Below are 27546 nucleotides of genomic sequence, written 5' to 3'. Positions count from 1 at the left end.
TACGATATTTATTAAAATCTTATAAAAACTCAAAAAAACTCTTGAAATTTATAACTTTCTTAATTCAAATAAGAAATTATGCATATATATATATATATCATTCAATTGAATATATATGTATAATATAATAATATAATTAATATGGCTCAAATACGATACATCGAACTTGCAACGTGGAAGTCATTGTGGAAGTGTGGATTGGATTAAATAATGACCTTGATGACGTATACAACTGTTTGCTCATAGTACAATAACTGAAGTCATGATGGTCATTGCACTTGAAAATAGTTCAAAGTTGTATACTTGATGTGGATCCATAGAATTTACATTTTTAAAATGAATAAAAGTGTATATATAATTTATATGAATCATACAAATATACAAGTACGTATATTATAAAAATTAATGATCAAATACTTATTGTTTTTGTCTTGCGAATTGAAAGTCTATTATTAATTGCATAAAAATAAATATGATTGATATTTCTAATTGCACAATGCGTAGATTATATAAAATTAAATATTAATATTTTTTCTAGCCTAAATAAGAAACAATAATAAAATAACAAAACAATAAAATAATAAAATCAAATAAATAATCTATTAATAGTTTTCAAAAGAAAATTAATAAAATTTCATACTTCCTGAATTTACTATATTAATATTACATATATCAAATGATTAAATATATTTAATAATATATTCAAAATGTTTCATTGCCAAGATATTCATTCACATGTAAGAAACTATTAATAATTTATTCTATGGTTTCTAAGCATGAACAATATCTACAGTTGGTATAGTAGAATAAATCCTATATCATATTACTATCATCATATTAAGATTAGATAAAAAATAAAAAATTATATTTTATGTCTATTATACTTTGTCAATTAAATATTTGTCAATAAATTATAATAAAATTATTTATATTATTCAATTAAAACATGTATCTACTTTAATTGATATAGATAAAAATATAGTAATTATATTATATAATAATAAATTTTATGCTATAAACTTTATAATTAAAAATATTAAAAAATACAAGTAAATATAACTATATATCGTTTATTATGAATTTAACGAATAATTATATTTAACACCCTTTAGTGCAATAATGAAAATAATGTTAAATGAAGGAACGTGTGGAATATGAAACTGTGAAGAATACATACGAATCAAGCCGGACATTTATGAAACGTCAGACTTAGAATTAAATTGCGATTTTATGGCATTTTATGGTAAATAATTTATTTTTTATTAACAATTTTAAATCATTTAATGACTATCTAATGATAATGACAATTTAAAATTTTAATGAAATTTTCTTATTGTTTTATCATTTTATAGTATTCTTACTTTTTGTCTCAGGTTATGGCTTTACGCAATTTATCACTTCTATTACGCTTTAATCAAATAATTTTTATTTTTCATATATATTATACTATTATTTTACATAAACAAATGAATTAAAATATTAAAAAATTATTATATATTTATGACAATACATGGAAAAATATAATTGTCTTATTTTTTAACTTTAATTATAAACATTATTTTTAGAAAAATTATGTACATTAATATCACGATATCTAATGTCAATGTTAATATATGAATGAATAATCAATAGAATAAACAATAATGTATATTTATATATATATGTGTGTGTGTGTATGTGTATATATATGATGTGTACATATAGATATATATATATAAATATATATATTTATGACTGTGTGTATGTTTATATATTTCATTTGCTTTTATGTTTGTTATTTTTAGAAAAAGTAAATATTAAAAGAAGTATCTTATATAACATAGCTTCTTTATTGTTTTAGAATGAAAATGCTATGTATCTGCAGTATGATATTAGTATGTATTAATGTTGCCTGAAAATAAGGCATATTTAAACAATATGACAGAAGGTTAGTAAATATAGTATTTATAATTTATTATTATTTTTTAATTTTATTATGTGATATTTATTAATTTATTTATTTTGATCAATATATACATTTAATTTATATCTATTAAAATTTAATTTATATCTATTAAAATAAAATGAATTAAATCATATTAGGAGGAGAAACACAACCAACTCCTGGAAATGAGGCTCAACCTGGTATGTTTTTTCTTACTGATTGTTCATATATATAATATTTTTCAAATTTATATATAGAGAAAGTACAACTATCAAGCTTAATATAATTAAATTAATGTTCATTGTGGGCATCTGTTACGTTACAGAATGGGGCTTCATCTATTAGTCTATACTATCATGCAGAATTACTAGTGTTAAAACTAATGTTTCTGTAGTAGTAATAGTTTCTAAACATTATAACATAAGATATTTTATATTGTATATAAAATATCATATATTATATTTAGAACAATATATTTTAATAAATAAAATAAAAATTAAAATAAAAATTTTCAAATGAGTAAATCTCTTATTTTTATCAGAAGCCTCTGAAGCCAGAGTCACACATGGCGAAGGATTACATGAAGCTGCAGCAGAATCATCTTCTCAAAATATACCTGAATCTAATCAAGATTTACTTACCGTTCATGGAACAACACAAGGTGAAAGTAGTGATGCTGTTAGCATTCATACTGCTAGTACTTCAGTTTCTGGCAATGGTAAACATACAATTCATATGTGAGCTAATGAAATGCGAATAAATATTTATGATTTATAGTTTTTTTAGAATCAAGTTCCAGTAGAGTGAGTGCAATAACTGTTGTATTGCCTTGGGGTGCTCAGAAAGAAACAGTGAAATTACAACAAATTGGAGATATGGATTTAAGACCTGGAGAGTTTGTAATGCGTACTTTATTTGCAGAATTCACCACTCAAGCAGAAAAAAAAATGGAAGCTGTGATGACAGAACATGTAAGTCAATTATTTAAGCAATTATAATTATTTAGATAAGATGTATTTTTGACAATAAATATATTATAGGAAAAACCACTTTCAAAAGTTTTACAAAGAGGAGAAGATCCTCAATTTGATCAATTATTATCTGCATTTGGTTCAGTTGCGGAACATTGTTTGCCTTCTATTTTACGAGCACTTTTTAATTGGTATGAACGTCAATTAGTTGATCAAGGTAGCGATCAAAAAAAACCAGGTAAAGAAGATCAAAAAGGAAAAAGGTAAAAATGTATTTTATATAAATTATTATTAGCATTTCATTATCATTAAAAATTTTTAAATAATTGTTTATTTTAGCATTATGTACACGATAGTATCAGGAAGTGTAGAAACTGTTGAAAAAAGTGAAGCAGATTTGCTTCAAGAACGAAGAGATCTTGCAGTAGAATTTATATTTTGCCTAATGTTAATAGAAGTTTTACGTCAATTACCATTTCATCCTGGCCATGAAGATTTAGTAACTTACATTGAAAATATAGCTTTTAAACATTTCAAATATAGAGAAGGGTAAGGAATAATATAATAAGAATTTTATAAAATGTTAAAATATTTAAGATTAAAATTACATTATAGTATTCAAAATGAACCAAATGCAGCAAACATTCATATCATTGCTGATCTTTATGCAGAAGTAATAGGAGTTCTTGCACAGTCTCGTTTTATGTCGGTTAGAAAACGTTTTATGGTCGAATTAAAAGAATTACGTGTTAAAGAACCAGGGCCTCATATTACACAAAACATTATTTCATTATTAATGGGAATGAAATTTTTTAGAGTAAAGGTAATTAAAAAACTGAAATATTTTTATTTTTTTATATAAATCCAAAAATTTATAAATATTAATTTTTATATATATAAATTTGTAGATGGTACCAATAGAAGAATTTGAGGCATCATTTCAATTTATGCAAGAATGTGCACAATATTTTTTGGAAGTCAAAGATAAAGATGTTAAACATGCTTTAGCTGGACTTTTTGTTGAAATACTTGTTCCTGTTGCTGCTGTAAGTTTATAAAATTACAAATCTATTATTTACATTTTATATATATAACAAAATTTATTTTTTATATTTTAGGCTGTAAAAAATGAAGTTAATGTACCTTGTCTAAAAAATTTTGTAGAGATGTTATATTCTACAACATTAGATATGTGTACAAAGTCAAAACATAGATTAGCTCTTTTTCCTCTTGTAACTTGTTTATTATGTGTTAGTCAAAAAACATTCTTTTTGCAAAATTGGCATTATTTTTTAGCAATGTGTCTTTCACATTTAAAGAATCGAGATCCTAAGATGTGTCGTGTTGCCTTGGGTATGATTTTTTATATAAAAAAATTATATGTTATAATAAAATAATCTAAATATTTATTATATTTATTTTTCAGAGGCTTTATACCGTTTATTGTGGGTATACATGATTCGTATTAAATGTGAGAGTAATTCTGCTACTCAAAGTAGATTACAAAGCATAGTAAATTCTTTATTTCCAAAAGGTTCAAAGGCAGTAGTACCACGTGATACTCCACTAAATATTTTTGTTAAAATCATTCAATTCATTGCACAGGAAAGATTGGATTTTGCAATGCGAGAAATTGTATTTGATTTATTATCTGTGGGTAGACCAGTAAAAATAATTTTAACTCCCGAACGTATGAGTATTGGACTTCGAGCTTTTTTGGTTGTAGCTGATAGTTTGCAACAAAAAGAAGGAGAACCACCTATGCCTCGTACTATGGGTGTATTACCAAGCGGTAATACTATGCGAGTTAAGAAAACATTTCTCAATAAAGTAAGTATAGTAAATAATTCTATATGCATTTAATATATACCAATAAATACCAATAGATTATATATATACTTTATTGTATATACTACTATTATATACAATATAATATACAATATACTTATATTATTATATAGTTTAGTCTATTATATTTAAAATATTGATTATAATATTTTAATTAAAAAATTTAATATATTTTAGATGTTAACAGAAGATACAGCAAGAAGTATAGGAATGTCTTCGTATTTCCCACATGTTCGACGAGTATTTGTTGACATATTACGTGCTTTAGATGTTCATTATGGTAGACCTCTTATGATGACAAGTACACAAAATATGAATAAAGAACCAGATGAGATGATTACTGGAGAACGAAAACCTCGAATAGATCTTTTTCGAACTTGCGTTGCTGCAGTTCCTCGATTAATACCTGATGGAATGACTGGTGCTGAATTAGTAGATTTATTATCTCGTTTAACTGTTCACATGGATGAAGAACTTCGTGGATTAGCATATCAAAGTCTACAAACCTTAGTATTAGACTTTCCTGACTGGAGACAAGATGTCGTTCTTGGATTTACACAATTTCTTGCTAGAGATGTTCAAGATACTTTTCCGCAACTTGTTGATAATGGTTTAAGAATGCTTCTTCAACTTCTTACAAGTTGGAAAAATGCACTAACAAGTCCTAGTACAAGATCTAAAGAGCAGTCAGTCGATAATGCAAGAACAAATATACGCGTAGATAGTAGTATTAAAAAAAGTGAATCAGGCCAAAAAATAGAACCTGTTTCGAGTGTTTTTCATCTAGTAGAAGGATTCGCATTGGTAATGCTTTGTAATTGTCGACTTTATCCAAGAAGAATAGCTGTTCATATATTACGCGAAGTAAAACATTTATTAAAAACATTAGGTAAATATTTTATTATACTATAAATTATATATTAAATAATAATATTAAATAATAAAAAAACATTTATTTAGGAGGTTTAGAAGACGATCAACCTGTTATTGATGTAATAGATGCTTGTTGCCCAACAGTTTTGGAAAAATGTTATCATATGTTACCACCTGCTGAAAAAGCAGCAGCAGCTTCTACTTCTAATGTTGATCTCCAGTGGATAGCTGAAAGAAGTAGTTGTATATGGACAGCAGGTAATGATGAGAATAAATATTTTTAAATATACTCATAATTAATTTATCATATATTTATATTTAAATTATTATTTAAATTATTTAAATTATTTTATCAATTATTTCATTTAAATTATTTATCAGTTATATAAAATTTTTATATAATAAAATTATAGGTCTACATGATGATACTAGTACAAAAAGTTCTTCTTCTTTAAATCTAAATGGGGCAGATCCATGGGGAAGTTGTCTTTTCGCATTTTTAGAAAAAGATAGAGTACTAACATTATGTTCTACTGCAGTTGCACATTCATGGCCTATTGTTTTTACTCGAATAAATTCTCTTTTCTCAGTAATTGATCCCACGTAAGTCTATATTTATAACTTTTTAAAAATAATTTATATTTATATTATATTTACATAATATTAATAATTAATTAATAAATATAAAAATTTTTATTTTTTTTTTAGACCTGTGAATGATAATAGAGCTTCTCTTTTACGAAGTTCAACCACAGTTCGAAAACCTGTAAATGAAAGAGATATGTACATGCATGTTTGGAAAAATTATTTAACTTTTGGATATAGAGTGGTTCCACCAGTGCCAAGTCCAGTAGTACGATGTGCTAGTCCAGATCTCAGTTTAAGGTAAATTAGTATTTAAATATCATTATAGAAACATTATTATCATAATGAATCATTTTATAATATTATTTAAATTACATAAAATCATTATATCAGAACATAAAAGATTAATGTTTAATAGATGTTATACAACTCTAAATTTATGCACAAATCATTATTAAATTAGAATCATATATTAAATGATAAAATTTATAGTTCAGTCATTAGAACTTTAGGCATTATATGAAATATTGGATTATCAGGTGGAAGTAATATTAATATTTGGTATTAATTGGTGTGGGGTCTTGTCTGCTTATGTCTGTTGTGTACGACGGAAATATTTGTCGGTGTTTATTTATCATATACATTTTCAATTAAAATTAAAGTACAATATTCTGTGAATCATAATTTATTATGATATGCATTTTCTGTTGTGAATGCACGTGGCATCTATATCCCTAACATCTATTATATTGCAAGATTGTCTAATCTCACACGAATTATATCATCACCTCCAGGAATTTATTGTTATATTAGTAACAATAAAGTGTATATGAAATAGAAGAGCACCAATTTCTACCAAGGCGTGCTTTGCACTCGGGAGCGGAATACAATTTTGCATATATTTTCTCAAGCACATATTTCTTTGCTTTAGTTTTCTGTAACATTCTTTATCTCGCATGCTATTCGTCATTATCTCGCACATGTACATCTAGATCTTAGAGTAGTAGTTTCTGAGCAGTAAATAATGTCTGATACAAGGAGCATTGGTGGTACACTGTATTGCATACTCTAGTGGTCAGCATACGGTGGAGTTTGGTGTGTTATGCATGAGTAAGGAGTTGAGTCAGAGCCTGGAGAATCTCGGCGGGGCACAGACCCTGCCGGGTCGCTTCTCCGTTCCGTCCATTTCCGGCATCTACACCAGGCATAAGCGGACCAGGTGAGCCTAATTAACCACAACAAACGACCATGCTTCGAAGTCACACGGGATTAAACGGTCGTTGGTAATTTGCACAATAATTTCATGAATCTGTTTTCTTTATTTACAAAACTTTTAGCTATTTGATCAAACTGCTGTGGCTAACATGAATCTGTACATATATTTTTATTTATTCTCTATATTTAGCCTTACGACCGTTCCCAATCGCTTTAATCGGAAATTTATCGATCGCGCACGATTTATATGTTAACATATCAATTTTCAAAGAATTTAATATACGAAAAATTTCAATTTCTTCATAGCTCATCGCCGGATAGTTTATCTGCTGAACGAGGTGATAATAAATCACCTGGTACAAATGCAAGTCCTGCAGCTTTATATAAATTAACAGTACCTTTATTGAGATGCGAAGTAGTAGATGTTAGAGATGCTGCTGTGCAAGCAATTGGAAAAGTAAACGCTGATGCATTGAAGTAAGTAAATACATAATTATTATACATAGCTTATTTGACATAATATATTTTTATGAATAATTATTATTTTTAGAGATTTAATGGAAGAATTGGTTCCTTATATTCGCGAAGCAGTTGATCGTAAACAAGAAAATATGAGACGTAGGAGACGAAGAGATGCATTAAGATTGCAATTAGTAAGAGTATTGGAATTAATTGCTGAATATGGAACATTTGGTATTTGGTAATTGATTTGAAATTATTGTCATTATTGAGTTACAAAAATTTATTTTATTTTATTATAAAATTATTTTATAAAATAATTTGTATTATATTTTATTTGTTTTGATAGTCCTGCAGTATTAGATAGAGAAACACAATCACTTCATCCAACATTTGTTGAATACATCGACGGTGCCCGTTTATATTTAGAGAATGAAACTGATAAAGAAGCTCCTGCAGTTCGTGATATTAAGCTGCATTTCTGTAATTTTATCAGAAAAATGATTAAGAGTTTTTCATGTAAGTATTTCATATAATAAAAAATTTATAATAAGCACTTGAAATTTATATTTTTTTTATTTTAGTGGAAACATGTCATACATTATTAAAAAGAGACTTAAGACGAAACTTGTTTATGCTATTTGCTAGCTGGTCAGGTCCTTATGGAAAACCACTTGCAAGTACATCTTCACTTCATGAAGAAGAAAAATCTTGTACAGAATTACAGCTTTCAGCATTACAAGCTATGAGCGGATTATTGTGTTGCGGCCCTTGTTTCAATCCTCAATCACTTTCTGAAGAAGGAGCAATTCTTTATCAGTGGTTAGATTTATTATTAGCAAGCAAGGATGAAAAAGTAAATTTATAATTTACATTTAATGTATAATTTTTCAGATATTATCATATTACATTACATTAACAAAAATTTTCAGATCTATGCCCTTGCTCGAGAAACAGTAGTTTTATTATTAGAATGTAATCCTGATATTGGACCCCTTCTCGATTGGGTAGTTGATCGATGTTATACTGGTGCTCCACAAGTTGCTGACGGTTGTTTTCTTGCTTTAGCAACAATTTTTAGCGCAAGGTTAGTATTATACTATTAGTACGTTCGAATATTTAAATATTTTAAATTATGAAAAATTTAAATGCAATATCAAATTATAAGAAAATACAAAAAAATTTAACTGTAAGTGTAATTATAAACAATATATATATACATATAAACAATATATATATACATATATATACATATAATATATATTTAATATTTTTAGAGAATATCCTTGTGACCATTACACGAGCATCATCAATGTTACTCTGATGAGTACCGGCTGTCCACGTGCTCCTGTTCACGACGCAGCTTTGCAACTTCTTCAATTATTGGATCAAAGATTTTTTGGAAACGTGGGTCCTCTTCCAGCAACAGAACCGGAGACTAGTAAGTTTATAAAATTTGCTTGTTCATTTCAATCTTCGAACGAAAAAATAACATTACATATTATTTTACAATAATGCATTCAATTTCAATGATAATTATATTATATCTTAAATTATCGTGTTTTATTCTACATTTAATTCATGAAATTTTTTTCATGGCTTCGTAAATACAATCGCAATTATTTATAATATAATAGTTGTTATAATTGATCGTGCAAAATAAATATAATTTTTATTATTTTATGCATCTTTTATTACTGATTTTTGAAAATTATCTTACTCACATAAAATTTGCTATAATTTTAAATTGATAAGTTTTGAGAAAGTTTTTAATAAACATTAATTTGCAGCTTTATACAGAAGAAAGCTTTATATTGAAGAAAATTTTAAATCAGTATTATTTTAATTATTTTAATATTTTTATCTTTATTTATGAAAATCACGCACGCTATTTATTTATATATTTAACAAATTATATTAATCTTATAAAAAAATTTTTAATAAAAATATTATGTTTATTTATTTTATATATATATATATATATATATTTATATTTCTTTACACTTGTTATTTTTATTAAAAAAGTTTTTTACTAATGAAAGTTTTGAAAATTGTTTATTTTAGAAAAATAGAATTCTTTTAGATAACGAATGAGAAAATTAAGTAATATCGAGTTGTCGGCTTAACGATTTCTGCATCGGCAATCCTTTTTGATAAAATCCTAATGCATTTAACTTCTCCGCATCGAGCCAATATTTGAATTCTTTTTACCTATTTGAAATATTTTGCAAAGAGATAATAATAAATTTATTTCCAAATTATAATATAATATACAATATCATTATATAATTGTTATATAATTTTTAACACGATTTTGATGAAAAAATAGTATTTTATTTATACATATTCATTTTTAATTAATTATATTTGTAAAAATATAAAAATAATTGTTAAAATTGTTAAAATTTAAAATTTAAAAATCGTAGAATATTTTTTATAAGCTTATTTTATATTTTTGAAAAACTTAAAATTGATTTCTTTTATCGATTTTATTAAAAACTTCTTTGAATTTTAATTATTTTATTAACATTATAAATATATCGAATATTAATTATAATATTTTTGCAAATACTCAATTACTATGTAATTAATATTTATATTGGTGTGAAACAATATCGTAATAATGATGTCGGTTATTTTAGGTCAGGATGACCCTGTTGGAGGTTCATCAACCACCGCTACTTCTGCTCCAGGACAACAAAGTAATCCTATCGGTGGAATGTCCTCAACTGGTACAATTAGGGGTGGCACTCTTGACGTACTTCTATCGACTACATATTGTCGGAATCAAATGTATCTTTCTCGTCAACTCGCTCAACTTCATCCAGAGCTAACGATGCCCATGTTTAGTGGTAAGTAAATCCTTTTTTCATAGAAACAGAAATGTTTTTGTAATGAAAACTCTACATATATTAAACAGTATTTAAGAAGTATTTAAGGAAACATTTAATAATCAATAACTCAACGAAACACTTTTTAATAAGTAACAAATTATTAAAAATGCAATTTTTTATGATTTATATTTGTCATAATTATTTATTTATTCATTTTGATTTCTCAATTTCTTTGTTTTCATATAGAATTGTAAATAAACATGCCTTAGACAGCTCAAGCCTTTTGCTAATAGTAAGCTAGAAATAATTCATCCATTTATAACTCAACCTAATATCTCAATCTCTTTAGTTTACTTTGTATATTTGCACAGAAAATACATTTTGTTTTACTAGCTTAGATCATTGTTTCTGATGAAGAAGTGATAAATGTTATTATTAAATAGACTTTAAATGATATTTTACATAAATGAATATACATTCTCTTATTTATAAAGATGTAATTGCATATCTAATCAAAATCAAAATTAAAATTTTTTTATTCTTCATTTTGCAATACATATCGAATAATAAAGTAATAAATAAACATCAAATAATAAATGATAAAATATAAATAAAAGTAACTAATGAAGATAATAAAATACAAAATTAAGTAGATTTATGTGATTATTGTTTATATTTGTTTATATATTATATAATACTTTATATATAATAATTTTCTTAATAATACATTTCAATAAAAAATGCATTTATCAACATTTATATTGACTTGATTAATAAAAATATGTAAAACAAATAATCTTTACAAATATAAAACTGATTCAAATACCAGACATCCATATTAAATCAGTCAATATTTTATAAAAAAAAAAAATTATAGTAAATATGATAATATTAATCTTTATATATATATGATAATACAATGTATATATCATTTACAGAAATTACACATAGATTTCAAACAGCTAGAAGAGAAGTTCGACAATTGTTACTTCAGTATTTGTTACCTTGGTTACATAATATGGAATTAGTGGATCCAAATGTACCACCACCTTCCAACCCATTGAGTTATTATCAGGTAAAGTTTATAAATCATTTATTCAATATAAAAATAATCTTCGTATTTGTTATTTAATATCAATCTTCATCAGCATATAATTAAAAATTTTGAATATAATGATTTTGGTTTGATGATCATTGGTTTGTATTTTGTAATATACAAAGAAAAAAGAAGTTTTTTTATTTTAACTGTTAAAAGAAAAAAGATTTGGAGGCGCCGGGCATCGATCCCGGTACCTCTCGCATGCTAAGCGAGCGCTCTACCATCTGAGCTACGCCCCCTTCGAACTGGTTTATTTCAAGTATCATTTTAAATCTCCAATATGATCTAGTTCTAATGAAAGGATTAAAAACAAGATTTTGGAGTATCGATCCTGATAGTTTCGTATGTAGTAAACGAGTATTATAATTCTGTCTAAACTATAATCCTCCTTCGTAATTATTTCTTTTTAAAAATCAATTTCAAATCAAAAAATAAAAGATTTCTAGACAAAGAATTATAATTTAGTAGTATAACATAGGAAATGTCAGACATAAAATAAATAGACACGTCTGTTTATCCATTTATTACATTTATATATTAAAGTACTAATAATTTATTTAGATTAAAATGTTACATATAATGCATATACAATTCTTATATAATAAAAATAATTTATAAACAATTATAATATTGTTTCTGTATAATAATATAATAATAGTATTCCTATATAATTTTATTAAAATTTATGTATTATTTTATAAAATTCTTATAATTATAATTTGAAACAAAAACTTATTTTTGAATTTTTTTTTTAAAAATGAAATTATGTTTTTCTTTAAGGAAAAAAGTTTATTTTATTGTAAATTTTATCGCTATATTATTATATTAATATATATATATATATATATTATAATAATAATAATAATAATAATAATAATAATAATAATAATAATAATAATAATAATAATAATAATAATAATAATAATATTAATAGCTTTAATTATCTAATTACTATTAGTCTTCAACAATGGTAACATTTAATAATTGAATTTTTTTTTGAAAAATGAATAATTTATTTTTAATTAAAATAAAAAAACAATTTGGAGGCGCCGGGCATCGATCCCGGTACCTCTCGCATGCTAAGCGAGCGCTCTACCATCTGAGCTACGCCCCCTTTGGTTTAATTTACTTTCCTTTTGATTTTGAAATATCAATATGATCTAATTTTAATAAAAGGATCAAAAGTGAATTTTAGAGATATCAAGTATCGAGCTTAACACCTTTTCCATGTAAAGTGAATGCTTTATTATTTAAATTACATTTATTGATTTAGTTTTTCTTTTTTTACCATTTTTTTTACCATATATAATTTATTTTTAATAAAAGAATGAAAAAAAAATATAAAATTTCTGGAGGCGCCGGGTATCGATCCCGGTACCTCTCGCATGCTAAGCGAGCGCTCTACCATCTGAGCTACGCCCCCCTTTAGTTTATTACATTTTACATGTATATGATTTTATTAAATAAAAATATAAATTGATAATTTTTTATATGTAATAAATAATATTATTTTCGATATTTAAAATTTTCATACAGTACTATGCAACTGATATATCACGCAGTGGAGCACGAAGAGAGGGTTGGGGTACTGCTGAAGCAACAGAAATGGTGTTGAATAATTTATTTTACATAACTGCTAAGGTATTATGTATGAAATGTAATATATGATTGATTATTAGTAATTTTATTAATTTTATTAATAATAGAAATTTTATTTTATAGTTTTCTGATGAGCATCCTAAAGAAATGGAAGAACTTTGGGCAACTTTATGTGGTTGTTGGCCTAATAATTTAAAAGTAATCATTCGTTATTTAATTATTGTCTCTGGAATGGCTCCACAAGAACTACTTCCATATGTATGTCATCTTTTTATTAGAAAATTTATTATTTTTATTCAATTAATTAAATTATTAATTCTATATTATAGGCGAAACGCGTTGTTTTGTATTTAGCGAGAGCTCGACCAGATCGTTTGGTAGATGAAATGATGATTGAATTGCAAACAGTTGAAACATTAAATTGCTTAATTGAAAGAACTGAAACTCCACCTTTCTATAGATTAACTAGTATGAGAAAAGCTTCTTCTCATAGTGATGCTCCAGTTGCTGATCCTGGAAATCCTCCACGTGATTTAGGCGTTGAAAAAGGTACCATTCATACTAAAAGACATTCAGGTGAAGATCCTGTTAAAACTGGGTAAGATTTATATCAGATAATTTTGTATAATATTTTTTCAAGGAAATTAATTTAACATATATATTTTATTTCATAGTTCTAAATCTGATACTGCATTACGAGCACTCGCTGGATTTCAAACCCCAAGGGCGGAAAAAACAAGGACTGCGAGCGGTCCGCCAATTCTTCCGGATGATTTATCCACTCCTACGACAGAAGCCGAAGTACATTTTTATTTATTTTATACTCTATTCTGTTTTACAAACTCTTATTTATAATTCATACTTAATTTCAGTTAACTACAGATGAATCTTGTTATGGTACACGAAATGGACCCACGGGAGTAAATGGAAAAATATCATGTGGTGGTGAAAAATTCGATATTCCTCAGCCACATCCTTTACCAATGCCTGAATATGGTGGATATTTTGCACCTTTAACAGAGTATCTACCAGATAGTTCACAGCCTATAAGTGGGTTCCATAGGTGAGAAATATTATATTATAATTTTATCTAACTTGCACATTAGAGTAATCTTTACAGATAATAAAAAATTTGTTTACAATAAAAAATAAGAATATTTTCATATATACAAAATATTTCTATTATATTTACAATTATGCTTATAAATTACAGATGCAACATTGCCGTTATGCTACTTACTGATGTTGTCATTGATGGCATACAACTTGATTGGGCTATCCATGTTCCTTTAATGTTACATATAGTTTTTCTTGGATTGGATCATTCAAGACCTCTTGTAAGGGATCATTGCCGTTGTCTTTTGTTAAATCTATTGGTTGTCCTCGGAGATCATCGAGATCATCTCGGCGTAGCACGGGTATTATTGGCATCAAAAACTGAACAATTGGGCTTAGGACTCTCTACTCCAGCTTTGCCAATACTTGAGCATAATTTTACTGAGATTGATCCAGAATTTGACAGTTATTTATATGGTCCACCTCCAGCACCGCTTCCTATAACATCTCCTCCATCATCTTCACCACCACCACCTTGTTCTTCACCTCCTCCTCCACCTCCGCCTCCACCACCACCACCCCCACCACCTCTACCGCCAGAATCCTCTATTTTTAATTCAGCACCTCCACCACCGCCACCTCCTCCTCCTCCACCACCATTTCCTTCTTCTAATAACGGAACACCTACTCATTCACCTATTCCTAATTCAACATCTACTCCTCCGTTATCGATGAATCATGTGAATCAAGTTATGGACAACTGTAAAGATTATTCGAATTCTCATACATATGGTGAGAGTAATAATAATAAAATTTTCTATAATTTTATGAACTTTTATAATAGATAAAACTAATATAAAAATTGATGCCATAGAATCACCAGTGTGCCATAATTGGCCTTCAACATCAGGTTCAACAAACACAGTACCACCTGTTATTGTTACACCAGAAGATGCAAATAATTGGGTTGGTCCACAACCAGGTCCAAATATGCCAATCCAAGATGTAATCAAATCTTTAATCAATTTTTTAGCTTCTAGGTATATATATATATAGATAAATATATTTGTTAAATATTTTTGCAAATATTTATAAGTATGTTTTTTTTAATAGAATAAATCAACCATTGTGGAATTATGAAGACATGACTTCTAAAGTTTGGTGGGTTCGCAGTGCTGAACAATTAACAGTATTATTGCGACATGTATTACGAGTTTTTAGAGATTCTTTGCCCCATGCATTGGTTAGTCAACGATGGGCACAAACTGCATTACAATTAGGTTTATCTTGTTCATCTAGACATTATGCCGGAAGATCTCTTCAAGTATTTAGAGCATTACGAGTTCCTATAACATCTCGAATGTTATCTGATATTTTGTCTAGATTAGTAGAAACAGTTGCTGAACAAGGAGAAGATATGCAAGTATGTGATATTTTAAATTTTAAGTATTACATATAAAAATATTAGGTAATTTATAACTACAATTATTCTGTTGTTTTATAGGGTTATGTAACAGAATTATTATTAACACTTGAAGCAGCTGTCGATTCGCTAGAATCTGATTTTCGACCCCTCGATTTTATGAAAGAAATATTTAAATCTACTCCAAATTTAAATAACAAAGATCCTGCTTCAGGCGGTTTAATTGGTGGAAAACGAAGTCCAGGAGGAGGTAATGGATATCCAGCTGGTCCACATATGTTTTCTCATTTAAATCAAGGTGGTCACACAAGAAGTACTAGTTATTCAGTTAGTTATTGTATGAAAAAATCAAGTGGTGGTAATTCAGCAGCAAGTGAAATAAAAGGTATAATATCTGAATATCTTATTTATACATATACATATATATTAATTGTAATGTGTAATACTATATTAATTTTCTTTATAGAATTAGATAACAGATGTAATAAATATCCTAATTCTAATCTTTCACGATCGAGATCGGCTCAATCTTTAAAATTATTGGGTGATTCTGCAACACAAGATGATAAAATGACTATATTGGCACAATTGTTTTGGTTATCAGTATCTTTACTTGAATCAGATTATGAACATGAATTTCTTTTAGCTTTGAGACTACTTAGTCGGGTACTTCATAGATTACCATTGGATCGACCAGATGCTAGAGATAAAGTTGAAAAATTACAACAACAACTAAGATGGACCTCATTTCCTGGTGTACATGCATTATTATTAAAAGGATGTACCAGTCCTAATACATATGAACCTGTTGTAACATTATTATCTCAGTTTACACCATTATTAGATTTGCCAGTTGTTGATCCTACTCAGAGTCTTGCGTTTCCAATGAACGTTGTATCGTTGCTTCCGTATATGCTTTTAAATTATGAAGATGCTAATGAATTGTGTATTAGAAGTGCAGAAAACATTGCACAAGTAATTATTATTATACATAATATTATTATATAATTCTTTTCATAAATAAAAAGTTCATACATGTATAATATATTTTTCATTTATAGATGAGTGCAGAAAAAGGAAAAAAATTAGAAAATTTGGGTACTGTTATGACATTATATAGTCGACGTACCTTCAGCAAAGAAAGTTTTCAATGGACTAAATGCGTCGTCAAATATTTATATGATACATATGCTCATCTTAGTTTCAATATGCTTGCTTTTTTGGTAGAAGTATTGGAAAAAGGACCAGGAAGTGTCGCTTTACCTGTACTTAGTATTATACATTGTATGTTACATTATGTTGATTTAGCTTCACAAGCAGCACAACCAATCAATACTGAACTTCTTAGAGTGATTTCAAAATATGTTGAGGTATGGATGAAAATTCATTTTAGATGCTAAAAAATAAATCATAATATTTTTATTTAGTTTTTTTATAAGCAATTATAGCATAATAATATAATGTTAGGGTCCTCATTGGAAAGAAGCTCTTAAAATATTAAAACTGGTAGTCACAAGATCCTCAACTTTGGTAGCACCACCTACATCAGTACATGGATCATCTTGGGAATCTTCAATAGCATCTCCGCATCCAAGCTTTACTGATACTGAGATATTTACTAAAAAAGAATTACCTGGTAAAACACTATTCTTTAAAACATTTTTTGCATGGATGTGAACATTAAAAGTTATTAAGTTATGTTTTTCCTCTTGCAATGCCGAACACTCACTGCATGGATTGCTTATCTGATGATGCTCAGGTTGCGATAAAAATAATAATAAAAATAAATTGTAAATTATTCATGAAATATAGTTATTATTTTTTTAATTAAAATTAAATTATAAAATTAAATATCATATTACGATTATATAGTCCGCTTCAAAAACATCTTATCTATAATTTTTTTTTACTTTATATATTTTTTATTTTATATTTTAAACGCATTATTTTTTTCAACTTTCAAAATTTTTCGAAAAGGTAAAAAGTATTTTAAGGAATATTATTTAGTAATTAATTAATTATTCCTAATTTTTCTTTTATGTTTCTTGCCATAAAAATAAATTATGTTTTATTTATAAATAGGAAGAACTATGGATTTCACGTTCGATTTATCACAAACACCAGTAATTGGTAGACGATGGTTAATACGTCAGGGCGTTGAGGAAAAATCACTTAGTTCTCCTCGATGTTCATTATCCCTTTCACCAGCTGAGAGTAATGCTGTTTCTGGCTGGAAAAGACCATGGATGTCACAGGTTAAATTAAAAATAAAACATAAATTAAAATTTATAAATATGGTATTATAAATATAAAAATCTATATTTCAGGGTCGTGTTAGAGAATGTTTGGTAAATCTTCTAACAACATGTGGTCAACGTGTTGGATTACCAAAGAGTCCATCTGTAAGTTTATGTTTGAACTGAAAATTTTTCTCGAAAAAATGTGTGTATATATATACGCACACATATATATATATATTTAATTCCAATAGTCTAAAAAAAAAAAAAAACGGTATCTTTTCACTGATTCTACTTCTATACTCCTTTTTAGGATGAACACATTAGTTCAATGACATTATATAGCAAGGTAACAGGTTTCTTTAAGCGCAATCTGCACTCATTATCACAAGAGTAAAAAATATCTATTTATATTCATATGTGATGTCCTATCAATACAATTATATTCACGCTTTTATATGCTTCGTGCAAATAATTTAACATGCACACAATTTGAAAATAGAAAAAAATTATTTCAATCTTTGTAGGATTATAAATGTATAGTATATCTTTATGTAGCATGTTAATGTAAAAAAAATGTCATATATACAAAATACAAATCTGCGCGTGTATTATTGTAATTTTTACATTATTGCTATATAGTCGAAGTGAGATATATATAAAAAATTCAATATTGAACACGAAAATGCACAATAATTGCTAAAATACACAGCATTAGTAAAGACAAAAATTAAGATATGTCAGATAAAAATTCTATTGCTAACATTTAATATTTATTTTCTTTAACTAAAGAAATTTTTTTAATATAGGTGATATTCAGTCAAAGTTCAGATTTAATGGAAAGGCAATCATCTATGGCTTCCTCAACAGAAGAAGTTTCTGGTGCAAATAATGATTTAAGTGGAGGTTCCAGAAGAGATGATGAACAATTTGGCGTATTTAAAGACTTTGACTTTCTTGAATATGAAAGTGAAAGTGTTGAAGTAAGTATTGTAATTCAACATATTTTACTTATATATTATTTATATTCAATATTATTTTAAAAATGTAAATAAATTTAATTTTTATATCACAGGGTGAAAGTACTGATAATTTTAATTGGGGAGTAAGGCGCCGTCCTCTTAGCGAAGGAGAAGAGAGAGAATCAAGTATAAGGCAATTTGAAGAAAGTTTAAGTGAAAAGACTCAATCATCTAGTAAACACACTAGTCGGGTATTTAAAAATTGATTTAAATAGTATGTTGAAACAAGTTGAAATAAAATGAAAAACAATTGAATGTATATTAAATTTACAGCGCGGCGTTACGGAAGAATCATCAGATGATGAAGCTGGTTCAGAATCACCTTTAGATGAAGTACCCGGTGGTTCTGGAACAGGACAGGAAACAAACAATATTCCTGGAATGTTTCCACCATCCTCTTTATCTCTAATACCTAGTCGTACACGTCACGATTCTTCAACAAGGTCTGACACATCGTAAGTTTCTTATTAAAGTAAATAAAAATTTTATTTTATTGATATTTATTTATTATTTCTATGCAGTGGTTCTAGTGCAGGAGATTTAGGAGATGTAACACCTTGTAATGCATCGCCAAATCTGTCAGCGTTAATGCCTTTTAGACAAGTTGTAAGAGATGATGCAGAAGAAATTTGGCGTCAACAGATTCAAAATCTTATCACACAATCTCTGTACAATACCTTAGACTTTTTCCAATTATTGAGTAGAATTTTAAGGGTAAATATTATACATTACTTATTATGTGTTAATATTAAATTTTTAATATCGTGTATTATTATTCTCAGGACGTAAGCAGTAAATCAGTTACTCTCACACGAGAAGCTAGTGCCTTATTGTGTAACGGCAGTCCTGCCTCCACTCAATTAGGCTATCATTTATCTAGTCATGCAGAACTTCTTAGCTCAAAAGCTGAACCACCTTTGATTTGGTTCTCGATTGCTATTTTTGCAAATCAAAGATTAAACGAATCCTTACGATTTGGAATGTTAGAAATTCAAGAACATCTTGAAACATTTCTTGATAAGAAAGATCATGCTACCGAAGTAAGTAATTGTTTATTAACTATATATGTATAATTATTAATTTTGTTTAAATTTATAATTTATTATTTTTCATAGTGTTTAGAAGCAGCCAAAGCAACAGCAAAACTTCAAGCCTTAGGTGGTAGTCATACAACAGAAACAGGTCTTGAAGAGATGCTCTTAGATTTAGGTAGAGCACTCTATAAACTTCATCTCCAACTGCTATTACTCATTGAAGCTTCAAACAAGATGCTAGGCACTCTTATGAACGCTGCAAGAAACGTACAAATTCCACTTCAAGATATATCTGCAGAAATTGCAAATATGAAAATTGCTTTGAGCAGAGCGCTCGAAGAGAGTACAGAAAGTGAAAGAGGGACACCAACTCCAACACCTAGTCCTAGTCCTTTACCCGGTACTGGTGCTGTTGAAGAAGTTGCTCGTGTAGCAGAATTACTTAGAAATGCACGATGGTCTCCTGCTCTTGAAGCTGTAAGATTACATAGAGCACAATGGCCAGGAGATCCTTTTCATGATGATGACGATGTAACAACTGCTGTTAATATGTATTGCAAATACTTAGGACAAGATAGATCTGGTAATGTGCTAAAAAATATTAATATCAAACTTTTTTGAAATAGATAAATAATTCAAAAATTAATTATCGTTTTTTTCTTTAGATATTTTTGTAGTTACACGAAAGGACGATGAAATGTCGGAAATATTTAGTAGATTGATGGAAAGTCTATTCCAAGTTTTAGCAGCTGTTACAGGCTTGGAAGCATCAACAAAGGCAGCACGATCTCAACATGAGCATCCTAATAATACGAAAAATGACTGTTAACTTAACATAAATTTTAATGTTATATCATATTATAGACAGTTATTTGTTTAAATTCAAGTCTTCATATAATTTAATTGTACCATGCGTTTTATTCATGTATCTTGTATACAACCATGTATACAACCATAGACGTATATATATATACATATACATATATATATATATGTATATCGCGATGTAATTGTCATAGGAATTAGAAAAATATGCACGAGCGGAAGCACGAAATCGTCGATTTTGTCGTTTCTTTTTTTAACACAAACGCAATGACGTATGTAAGTTCGATAAAATAAATTTTTGAAAACTCGAATTTTTGACAAATATTTTTTTCTACGATTTTAAAATCCTGAAAATATGCTTGTATGCAAACAATCATCACATTTCAATGTTCAAGTTGAATATGTTGATCATCAATATCAAAGTTATCGTACTACAACGGATTTTATTAAAAGATTCGTCAATCAAGCAATTTTGAATACATTCTCAATAATCAATAATTTGGTTTGTAAAAAACTATTTTCATTTAATTTTATAATATAATATAAATTTTTCGAAACAGGGTGATCTCATTTTTTACGATGGTGTAAGTTTTCGAAAATTAGGCTATTTTGGTAATGAATGGGCTACATGTGGTAGTTTCAACTCACGAAATGGATTAGAATCTGTAACAAGTGAAATGAAATCATGGAATGCATTATCAGTCAGAATTTATTTATAAACATGTTATTCATATAATAAATATTTAGTTGAATATTTTTATATAATATTCTTATAGGCTTTAAAGGATTGGATGTTTCATATAAATTTTATTGGTCTTCAATATAAACAGAGAGTTGAAATTTTCACATATCAAGTTATTTGGAGTGTACCTACTCCTGAATTTCCTGAACCAATGGTCACAGTCAGTGTATATTTTTATGTAGCAATAAGTTACATTTATCCATCTCATTATCCTGCTGATGTGAGTTAATTTTATTATCTAGGATAATAAAATAAATTCAATATCATATTTATTTTTTTTAGATTACATATGTTTTTGAAGGACATCAATTTAGGCATTCATTAAATATGATTTTTAGACCTAAATGGCTTTATGATATTTTAGATATGAAAACAATAATATTCAAGACCATTGATTTTTAATAGCTTTTAATTTTTAACTAGTAATTTTTTAATTACATGACAAATTATTTTTTTATTACATGACATACATATATTATATTATATAATTTAATGCTAATAACATATTTTATATTAAATCTTAATTGATTTCAGTGAGTAAAATACGTTGTGCAATTATAGTTTAATTATGTTTAAAGCGTTTAGTAAGAGAGTAAATAATAACGAATTTAAGAGGCATATGCAAAGTGTCGTAAAAGTAAGCGTATCATATTCGTCTAAAAGGAGCACATGCCTTGTGTACTCTGGTTGAATGGCAGACGCATATAAGTTTACTCCAATTGGTTAAGCAGTAAGAGCAGGTGACAACCAACAAAGGAAAATACAACTATGGCAACTATTGTTTTCAGCGTGACTTAAAACGCTTACAATTACCGACCGGCATAAATTATATTAAAATATAATATTTTTAAAATATGAACTCATTTCTCATTCATTAATTATATTTATTTACAATTCTTAATACTTTTTTTATAGATTATTTTTTTATATAATATATTTAGTAAAAAAAGTAATTTCGAAGTCTCCCGCGGAGTACATGCCGCGCACTTGTCGCTTCGAAAGAATCTATTTAAATTTTCATCGAGCACACCGAGGAGGTGTAATCTGTGCGTTGGTCTTTCGGGCGATTTCTCTGTGTTTTTTTACACACTATTCGGTTTTGGTGATACGACAAATAGAAGACAATTTCAAAACCTGAGAGGGATTTTACCGAGTGCTCATGCACATGGTGGTCGGATGGCTCTGGGAGGTCTGAGTTTCTCGGCAGGAGCCTGGAATATCGACAACCACGTGTCGAGCATATCTGTCTCGATTCACGTGTCATGTAATTTTTTAATTTTACTAATTGGATAATAATATTTATCATCACGTATATCTTATAAAAATATATTTATATTTGATACCGTACTTTTAGACTATATTTCATCGATGTACAATAACAATTAATTCTATAATACATATTTAATATTATACACATTAATAAGAAAAATATATGAATTATTTGTAATTAATTAATTTCAGCACGTTAAAAGTTATATTTTTCTTGTTATTGTAATCATTACGATATCTTTTGATTTAGCAGGTTTGCTTCCGAAACACAAGTGGAAACGAGCCAACAAGTGCAATTTTAGTAATCGTTTTACCAATATATTTACAGTTTCATTATCTTTGTTGTTAATATTACAAAAATTTAAAATCTAATTTAAAATAAGAAATAATAAATATTTTTAATCTAGTAACATTTAATTACAAAAAAAGTGAACACAAAAATATATTTCTTGATAAACAATCAATATATGGGTTAGAAATCAAACGGCAATATTGGGACCAACCACTGTTGCCTATTTATACGAAAAGAGTTTTTTGTCCAGGCTATGTCCTAAACATCACATCCGCCGAGGTGCTTCCTCCGCGGACCATGTTTTACCGCGATCGTGGCTAACTGATGAAGGAAACGTAACAGGAAAGACAGAGAAAGAACACGAAAGGAACCACCGCCTCACTTTCAGCAGCTTCAAACATCCGCTGCACCAGCCGCCGCCAGATCTCGTTTACCTCTCCTCCATTTCCCTTTAACTCCTTCTCAAAGAGACACACATTCCTTCCTTTTCCTTCTCCGTTTCTCTTTTCTCTCTGTCTTTTGATTCAAGAATGCCTTTAAATTGAAAATATCGATTAAAAAAATATCTTTGAGAAATTAAATGCGATAAAAAAATATGTAATAATAATTTCACAAAAAGCCTAATTTAAAAATTTATTTTGACAATGTTTTAAGAAATTGAATATTTCGTATCTAATTTCAAATTGAAAAATGAAAATAATTAATCAAATTCATTCATATCAAGCAATACGTCTAATATATTGGGTGAATTTAGACACATCTGGAGTGAACGGAGTGGACAAATCGACCTCCTTCGAAGAGAGGAGAAACAAGAAGGGGGATGTCCGTCGCGCGTGAACGGTGAGACACGTACCCACGTGCAAGGCTACGTCTTGAATCACCAGCTGCCGATTCGCCGACGACTCCAGGAACCCTGAAGACGTACTAAAATTAGCGACCAGCACCCCCGCCTAGCCCTTACATGGCCACGTCACGGGCACACGCGCCGCACTTTCAGAGGGAAAAAAAAAGATGAAGGAAACAATAATAATCACGGTCCAAGCGGCACGAGCCGATCGTGCGCGAAATATCACAGCTGGTGCACTCAAATGACCAATCATTCGTATGGGTAAGATTGACGATAAACGTGTCACCCGTAAGTCACAGTTAATCGGTATAAAACTGTAACACAGGTAGTTTAATTTTCATTTGGTTACAAATTATAATGACAGGTAACATTACTTTTCGTTATTGGAATCTGCTTTCATTGGCTCCAGACCAATAAATTCATACGCTTTATGTATATATATATATATATAGTTATTTAAAAAAGAGAAAATAAACTTGTTGCTTTCGTTGCTTTATAATATTTCATAAAAGAGGCAATAATATCCAATTTTTTTTATCATGAAAACAGGAAGTATTTTGGATTAATGAACCACATGGCTTCTCTGTGCATGAATGAATAGTATACCCATAATGAACTTATGCTACTTGTGATAAGAGAACCATCCAAGTTGCTGTTCTTGATGAAACTATGTATTACAAGTATTGTATCCATGTAGAGATGGTTAATTTCACCTTCATTTTCCTAAATATTTGCTTTTGATCTCTCATGTTTAACAACAGAAAATCACTAACATTTTGACATCCTTCTGCATTAATGGGGGAATGTAGAAGCGAAAGTTTCCAGATATCTGGAAGCGATCAAATGGATTTTTAGTTTAGAGTAACTAAACTATCTTGCATTCCTTTCCTTCGATCGATCTTCCGTCGAATAAGAATCCGTGGAATCTGTTTCTATCGCGTATACTTCAAGTTCATTGTCCTCGATATCAGTTAGGGTATAGAATCTCGAAACGATCCTTTTGGTTTTGTCGTGGTACTGGAGCTCCGTTCCAAGTACATCTGCGCCAAGCGGATGCAGCCTGCATTTTATGGCCGCCCAATGCAACCGATTCTCATTCGTGCACCCGTACTCACACCCTCCACCACTTTCAGCACACGGTACAACGACTTCTATAATTAGATTTCCTTCCCTTTAGCTTAGACACCTTCGAGTATAATCTCCAATTTGCCCCGCGAATCACAGTTTACCACCTGGTTAGAAACGCCTCTGAAAGTTTTGCAATTAACACGATCAATTCCTTCTTTTGATAGCAAAGAATCTTCAAAATCAGAATCATCAAATTATTGATAGAAGATAATCTAAAAAACCTAATAGATTTAAAAAAAAATCTGAAATATATTCGCTAAAGATAATAGTCACTCAATTCGTATATCATCTTTTGCATTTGAATACGTACCACAATGTCGGTATTCTAATACCGATCTAGACGTTCAACGTGCTGATATTAACGACACACACGCAGCAGTCGTTACAGGTTTCACGCCAGCTATTTCGAACAGGTTGCGCTTAGATCTATTTTTCGATCATTGGCATCGACTGGATCCACGGATCCACACTTCTGATGACAGGTAGTTAGAAAAATAATCGAAACGACGACGATTAAATTGAGTCGCGATCTATAAATGCCGTGTCACGTGCCAAGATGTGGCATCCTCGTAATTATAAATGGTTAATCATTGGTGATCAGCCAGAAGTTTGCAAAATAGTCAAAGTTTCAATTTTATGAATTCAAGCTGATTTAAAATATTATTAAGCATATATATTCATCTTTTTTTATTATAATTATTTGATACTATTATTTTCTATTATTTTTTTTTTATTTTATTATTAAAATATTTATCATTTTTATCAATTAATTTTTGTCTCTTGTTTCTTTACAATGTACCATTTTTCCTTTTTATTACAAATTATTGTATGTTTACAAACAAAAGCTATCACAAAACATTTTACTAACATTACGAAGTGTCTTATATGAAGGTGTCATTAAACGCTCTTGGCACAGCTTTCTCATTTTCCTCGTTGGCAAATTCCATTCGATCATTATATGATGACGATAAATGATCATTTTTATATAGGAACCGATCTCATTCTCATATAAATTCGTGTAATATATTTTCTATAGTTATGGTAAAAAAGATTTCTTAATGAGAAATTTTGAAATCAATATCTTTAAGTTCAAAGAAAATATTTAATTGTATAACAGTGGTATTTCTTTCCAAACATTGCCAAGTTCGTAATCATCATCGAAATGGTTCATACAAGCGATTATTAAAACATTATGAATGAATTTTTCTATATATATATATATATATGTAACAATAAAAAATATAATATTCAAAATATAATATTTATATCTACATTTTTAGATTAGATGAAAAGATTGGATGAAACATAATAATGACGATGCTATATTATTTATAAAAACATTATAATAAGATGAAAAAAATAGATTAAAAATTTTAGTATTACAAACTTTATAGATTGAACGTTGTAATAGTTTGGCAACCTAATACGATCCGTCCCTGATCTGCATGCAAATACGAGCTATACTTAGAGATGTCCGATTTCCCTCGTTACGACAACAGATTGCATTTTCGTCTTCATCGACCTTAATTATTTTTTCCGAATTGACATATAATAATTTTCAAACAAATCAATATAGCTCGATTAAATTTCCTTAAATGATCTTTATTATTTCATTAAAGCAAAGTTCTTTCAGTAAGCGGTTTCTAATGCTACCCGTAGTAGACATTCATCGCTATCAAACTACTTAAAGATAAAGTCGCAGTCAAGATAAAGTCGTTGTACGAGCATTCATGCACAATCTTCTTGTGCCTGGATTCTTCAATGGGCCTCTAAAAAAAGGAAATCTGAATGAGCATCCATGTATACATGCACCGCACAAACGCGAAAGGTTACTTTTTTTTTTTTACAATATTTTTTTATGATATCAAAAATAATATGAGTTGATTTTTAAAATTACATATTTTACGTAAATTTAAAAACACGTGTGTGTTTTATTGAATGGATTAATTCATAAAATATCGATTTTATCTATTTATGTGTTAAAAAAAACATCAAATAAAATTATATATGTTGTATACGTTACGTATCAATGTAAATATCAAGAATATATTATGATTATTTAATTTAATTTATATTACCTTATATATCAGAAACAATTAACATTTCTTGACTAATTTCTAAATTATGCTATCTTAAATCATGTGGCAGACCACCAGTCTTTCATCCCATACGCGTATGTAAACTCAAGATGATCACGTATAAGAGATGAATACATGTGCGGGCAAAGGGAAGCTGCTGTGGAAAAAGAAGCGTAGAAAAAGGGG

General features: G+C 28.2%; 2 protein-coding genes and 3 non-coding genes across 12 annotated transcripts; 2 read left to right on the top strand and 3 right to left on the bottom strand.

Annotated features, from left to right (window-relative positions):
- The first annotated feature begins 1123 nt into the window (after positions 1-1123).
- fry (microtubule binding protein furry) lies at positions 1124-21315 on the top strand. Of its 7 annotated transcripts, none has more exons than XM_086910384.1 (46): positions 1124-1243; positions 1841-1927; positions 2083-2124; positions 2469-2642; positions 2711-2895; positions 2965-3158; positions 3235-3444; positions 3511-3718; positions 3804-3941; positions 4014-4248; positions 4322-4725; positions 4921-5632; positions 5704-5874; positions 6030-6219; positions 6325-6501; positions 7274-7420; positions 7723-7893; positions 7967-8116; positions 8225-8394; positions 8460-8731; positions 8808-8962; positions 9153-9316; positions 10518-10727; positions 11648-11784; positions 13345-13449; positions 13531-13665; positions 13737-14005; positions 14082-14208; positions 14280-14470; positions 14621-15255; positions 15338-15503; positions 15577-15886; positions 15968-16271; positions 16353-16861; positions 16948-17256; positions 17354-17522; positions 17969-18141; positions 18214-18288; positions 18437-18472; positions 18933-19106; positions 19199-19336; positions 19419-19600; positions 19667-19859; positions 19928-20185; positions 20261-20762; positions 20845-21315. In XM_086910384.1, the coding sequence occupies exons 2-46, from the start codon at positions 1885-1887 to the stop codon at positions 21006-21008; spliced, it is 9783 nt and encodes a 3260-aa protein (XP_086766510.1). In that variant the 5' UTR covers positions 1124-1243; positions 1841-1884; the 3' UTR covers positions 21009-21315. The 7 variants fall into 7 exon arrangements, with proteins under 7 accessions (XP_086766510.1, XP_086766511.1, XP_086766508.1 ...); XM_086910385.1 differs by having other exon boundaries at positions 2466-2642; positions 19419-19588; XM_086910382.1 differs by having other exon boundaries at positions 2466-2642.
- TRNAA-AGC (transfer RNA alanine (anticodon AGC)) lies at positions 11975-12047 on the bottom strand. Its single transcript has one exon. It is a non-coding gene; the product is annotated as a tRNA-Ala (tRNA).
- Positions 12850-12922, bottom strand: TRNAA-AGC (transfer RNA alanine (anticodon AGC)). Its single transcript has one exon. It is a non-coding gene; the product is annotated as a tRNA-Ala (tRNA).
- Positions 13159-13231, bottom strand: TRNAA-AGC (transfer RNA alanine (anticodon AGC)). The gene has a single exon. It is a non-coding gene; the product is annotated as a tRNA-Ala (tRNA).
- On the top strand, positions 21198-22605 carry LOC100872052 (A-kinase anchor protein 14). 2 transcript variants are annotated; one of them, XM_031916058.2, is made up of 5 exons: positions 21198-21506; positions 21565-21705; positions 21781-21966; positions 22029-22168; positions 22281-22605. In XM_031916058.2, exons 1-4 carry the CDS (start codon positions 21360-21362, stop codon positions 22146-22148), a joined length of 594 nt encoding a protein of 197 aa, XP_031771918.2. In that variant the 5' UTR covers positions 21198-21359; the 3' UTR covers positions 22149-22168; positions 22281-22605. The 2 variants fall into 2 exon arrangements, with proteins under 2 accessions (XP_031771918.2, XP_086766526.1); XM_086910400.1 differs by lacking the exon at positions 22029-22168.
- The last annotated feature ends 4941 nt before the right edge of the window (positions 22606-27546 follow it).

The sequence above is a fragment of the Apis florea genome, unplaced genomic scaffold (assembly GCF_048593485.1).
Source record: "Apis florea isolate Af1SG1 unplaced genomic scaffold, ASM4859348v1 contig_3170_pilon, whole genome shotgun sequence".
Taxonomy (NCBI): domain Eukaryota; kingdom Metazoa; phylum Arthropoda; class Insecta; order Hymenoptera; family Apidae; genus Apis; species Apis florea.
Note: the sequence above shows the minus strand (reverse complement) of the source record. Positions and strands in the feature narration are given on the sequence as shown.

What these genes read in the sequence shown, in the direction of transcription:
- LOC100872052 (XM_031916058.2), top strand. Translation starts at nt 21,360, where the DNA reads ATGCTTGTATGCAAACAATCATCACATTTCAATGTTCAAGTTGAATAT. An exon ending in TCTCAATAATCAATAATTTG is followed by an intron (nt 21,507 to 21,564) that starts GTTTGTAAAAAA and finishes TTTTCGAAACAG; the next exon opens with GGTGATCTCATTTTTTACGA. An exon ending in CATCTCATTATCCTGCTGAT is followed by an intron (nt 21,967 to 22,028) that starts GTGAGTTAATTT and finishes TATTTTTTTTAG; the next exon opens with ATTACATATGTTTTTGAAGG.
- fry (XM_086910382.1), top strand. Translation starts at nt 1,885, where the DNA reads ATGTTGCCTGAAAATAAGGCATATTTAAACAATATGACAGAAG. An exon ending in CACAAGAACTACTTCCATAT is followed by an intron (nt 13,666 to 13,736) that starts GTATGTCATCTT and finishes TCTATATTATAG; the next exon opens with GCGAAACGCGTTGTTTTGTA. An exon ending in TCAACAAGGTCTGACACATC is followed by an intron (nt 19,601 to 19,666) that starts GTAAGTTTCTTA and finishes ATTTCTATGCAG; the next exon opens with TGGTTCTAGTGCAGGAGATT.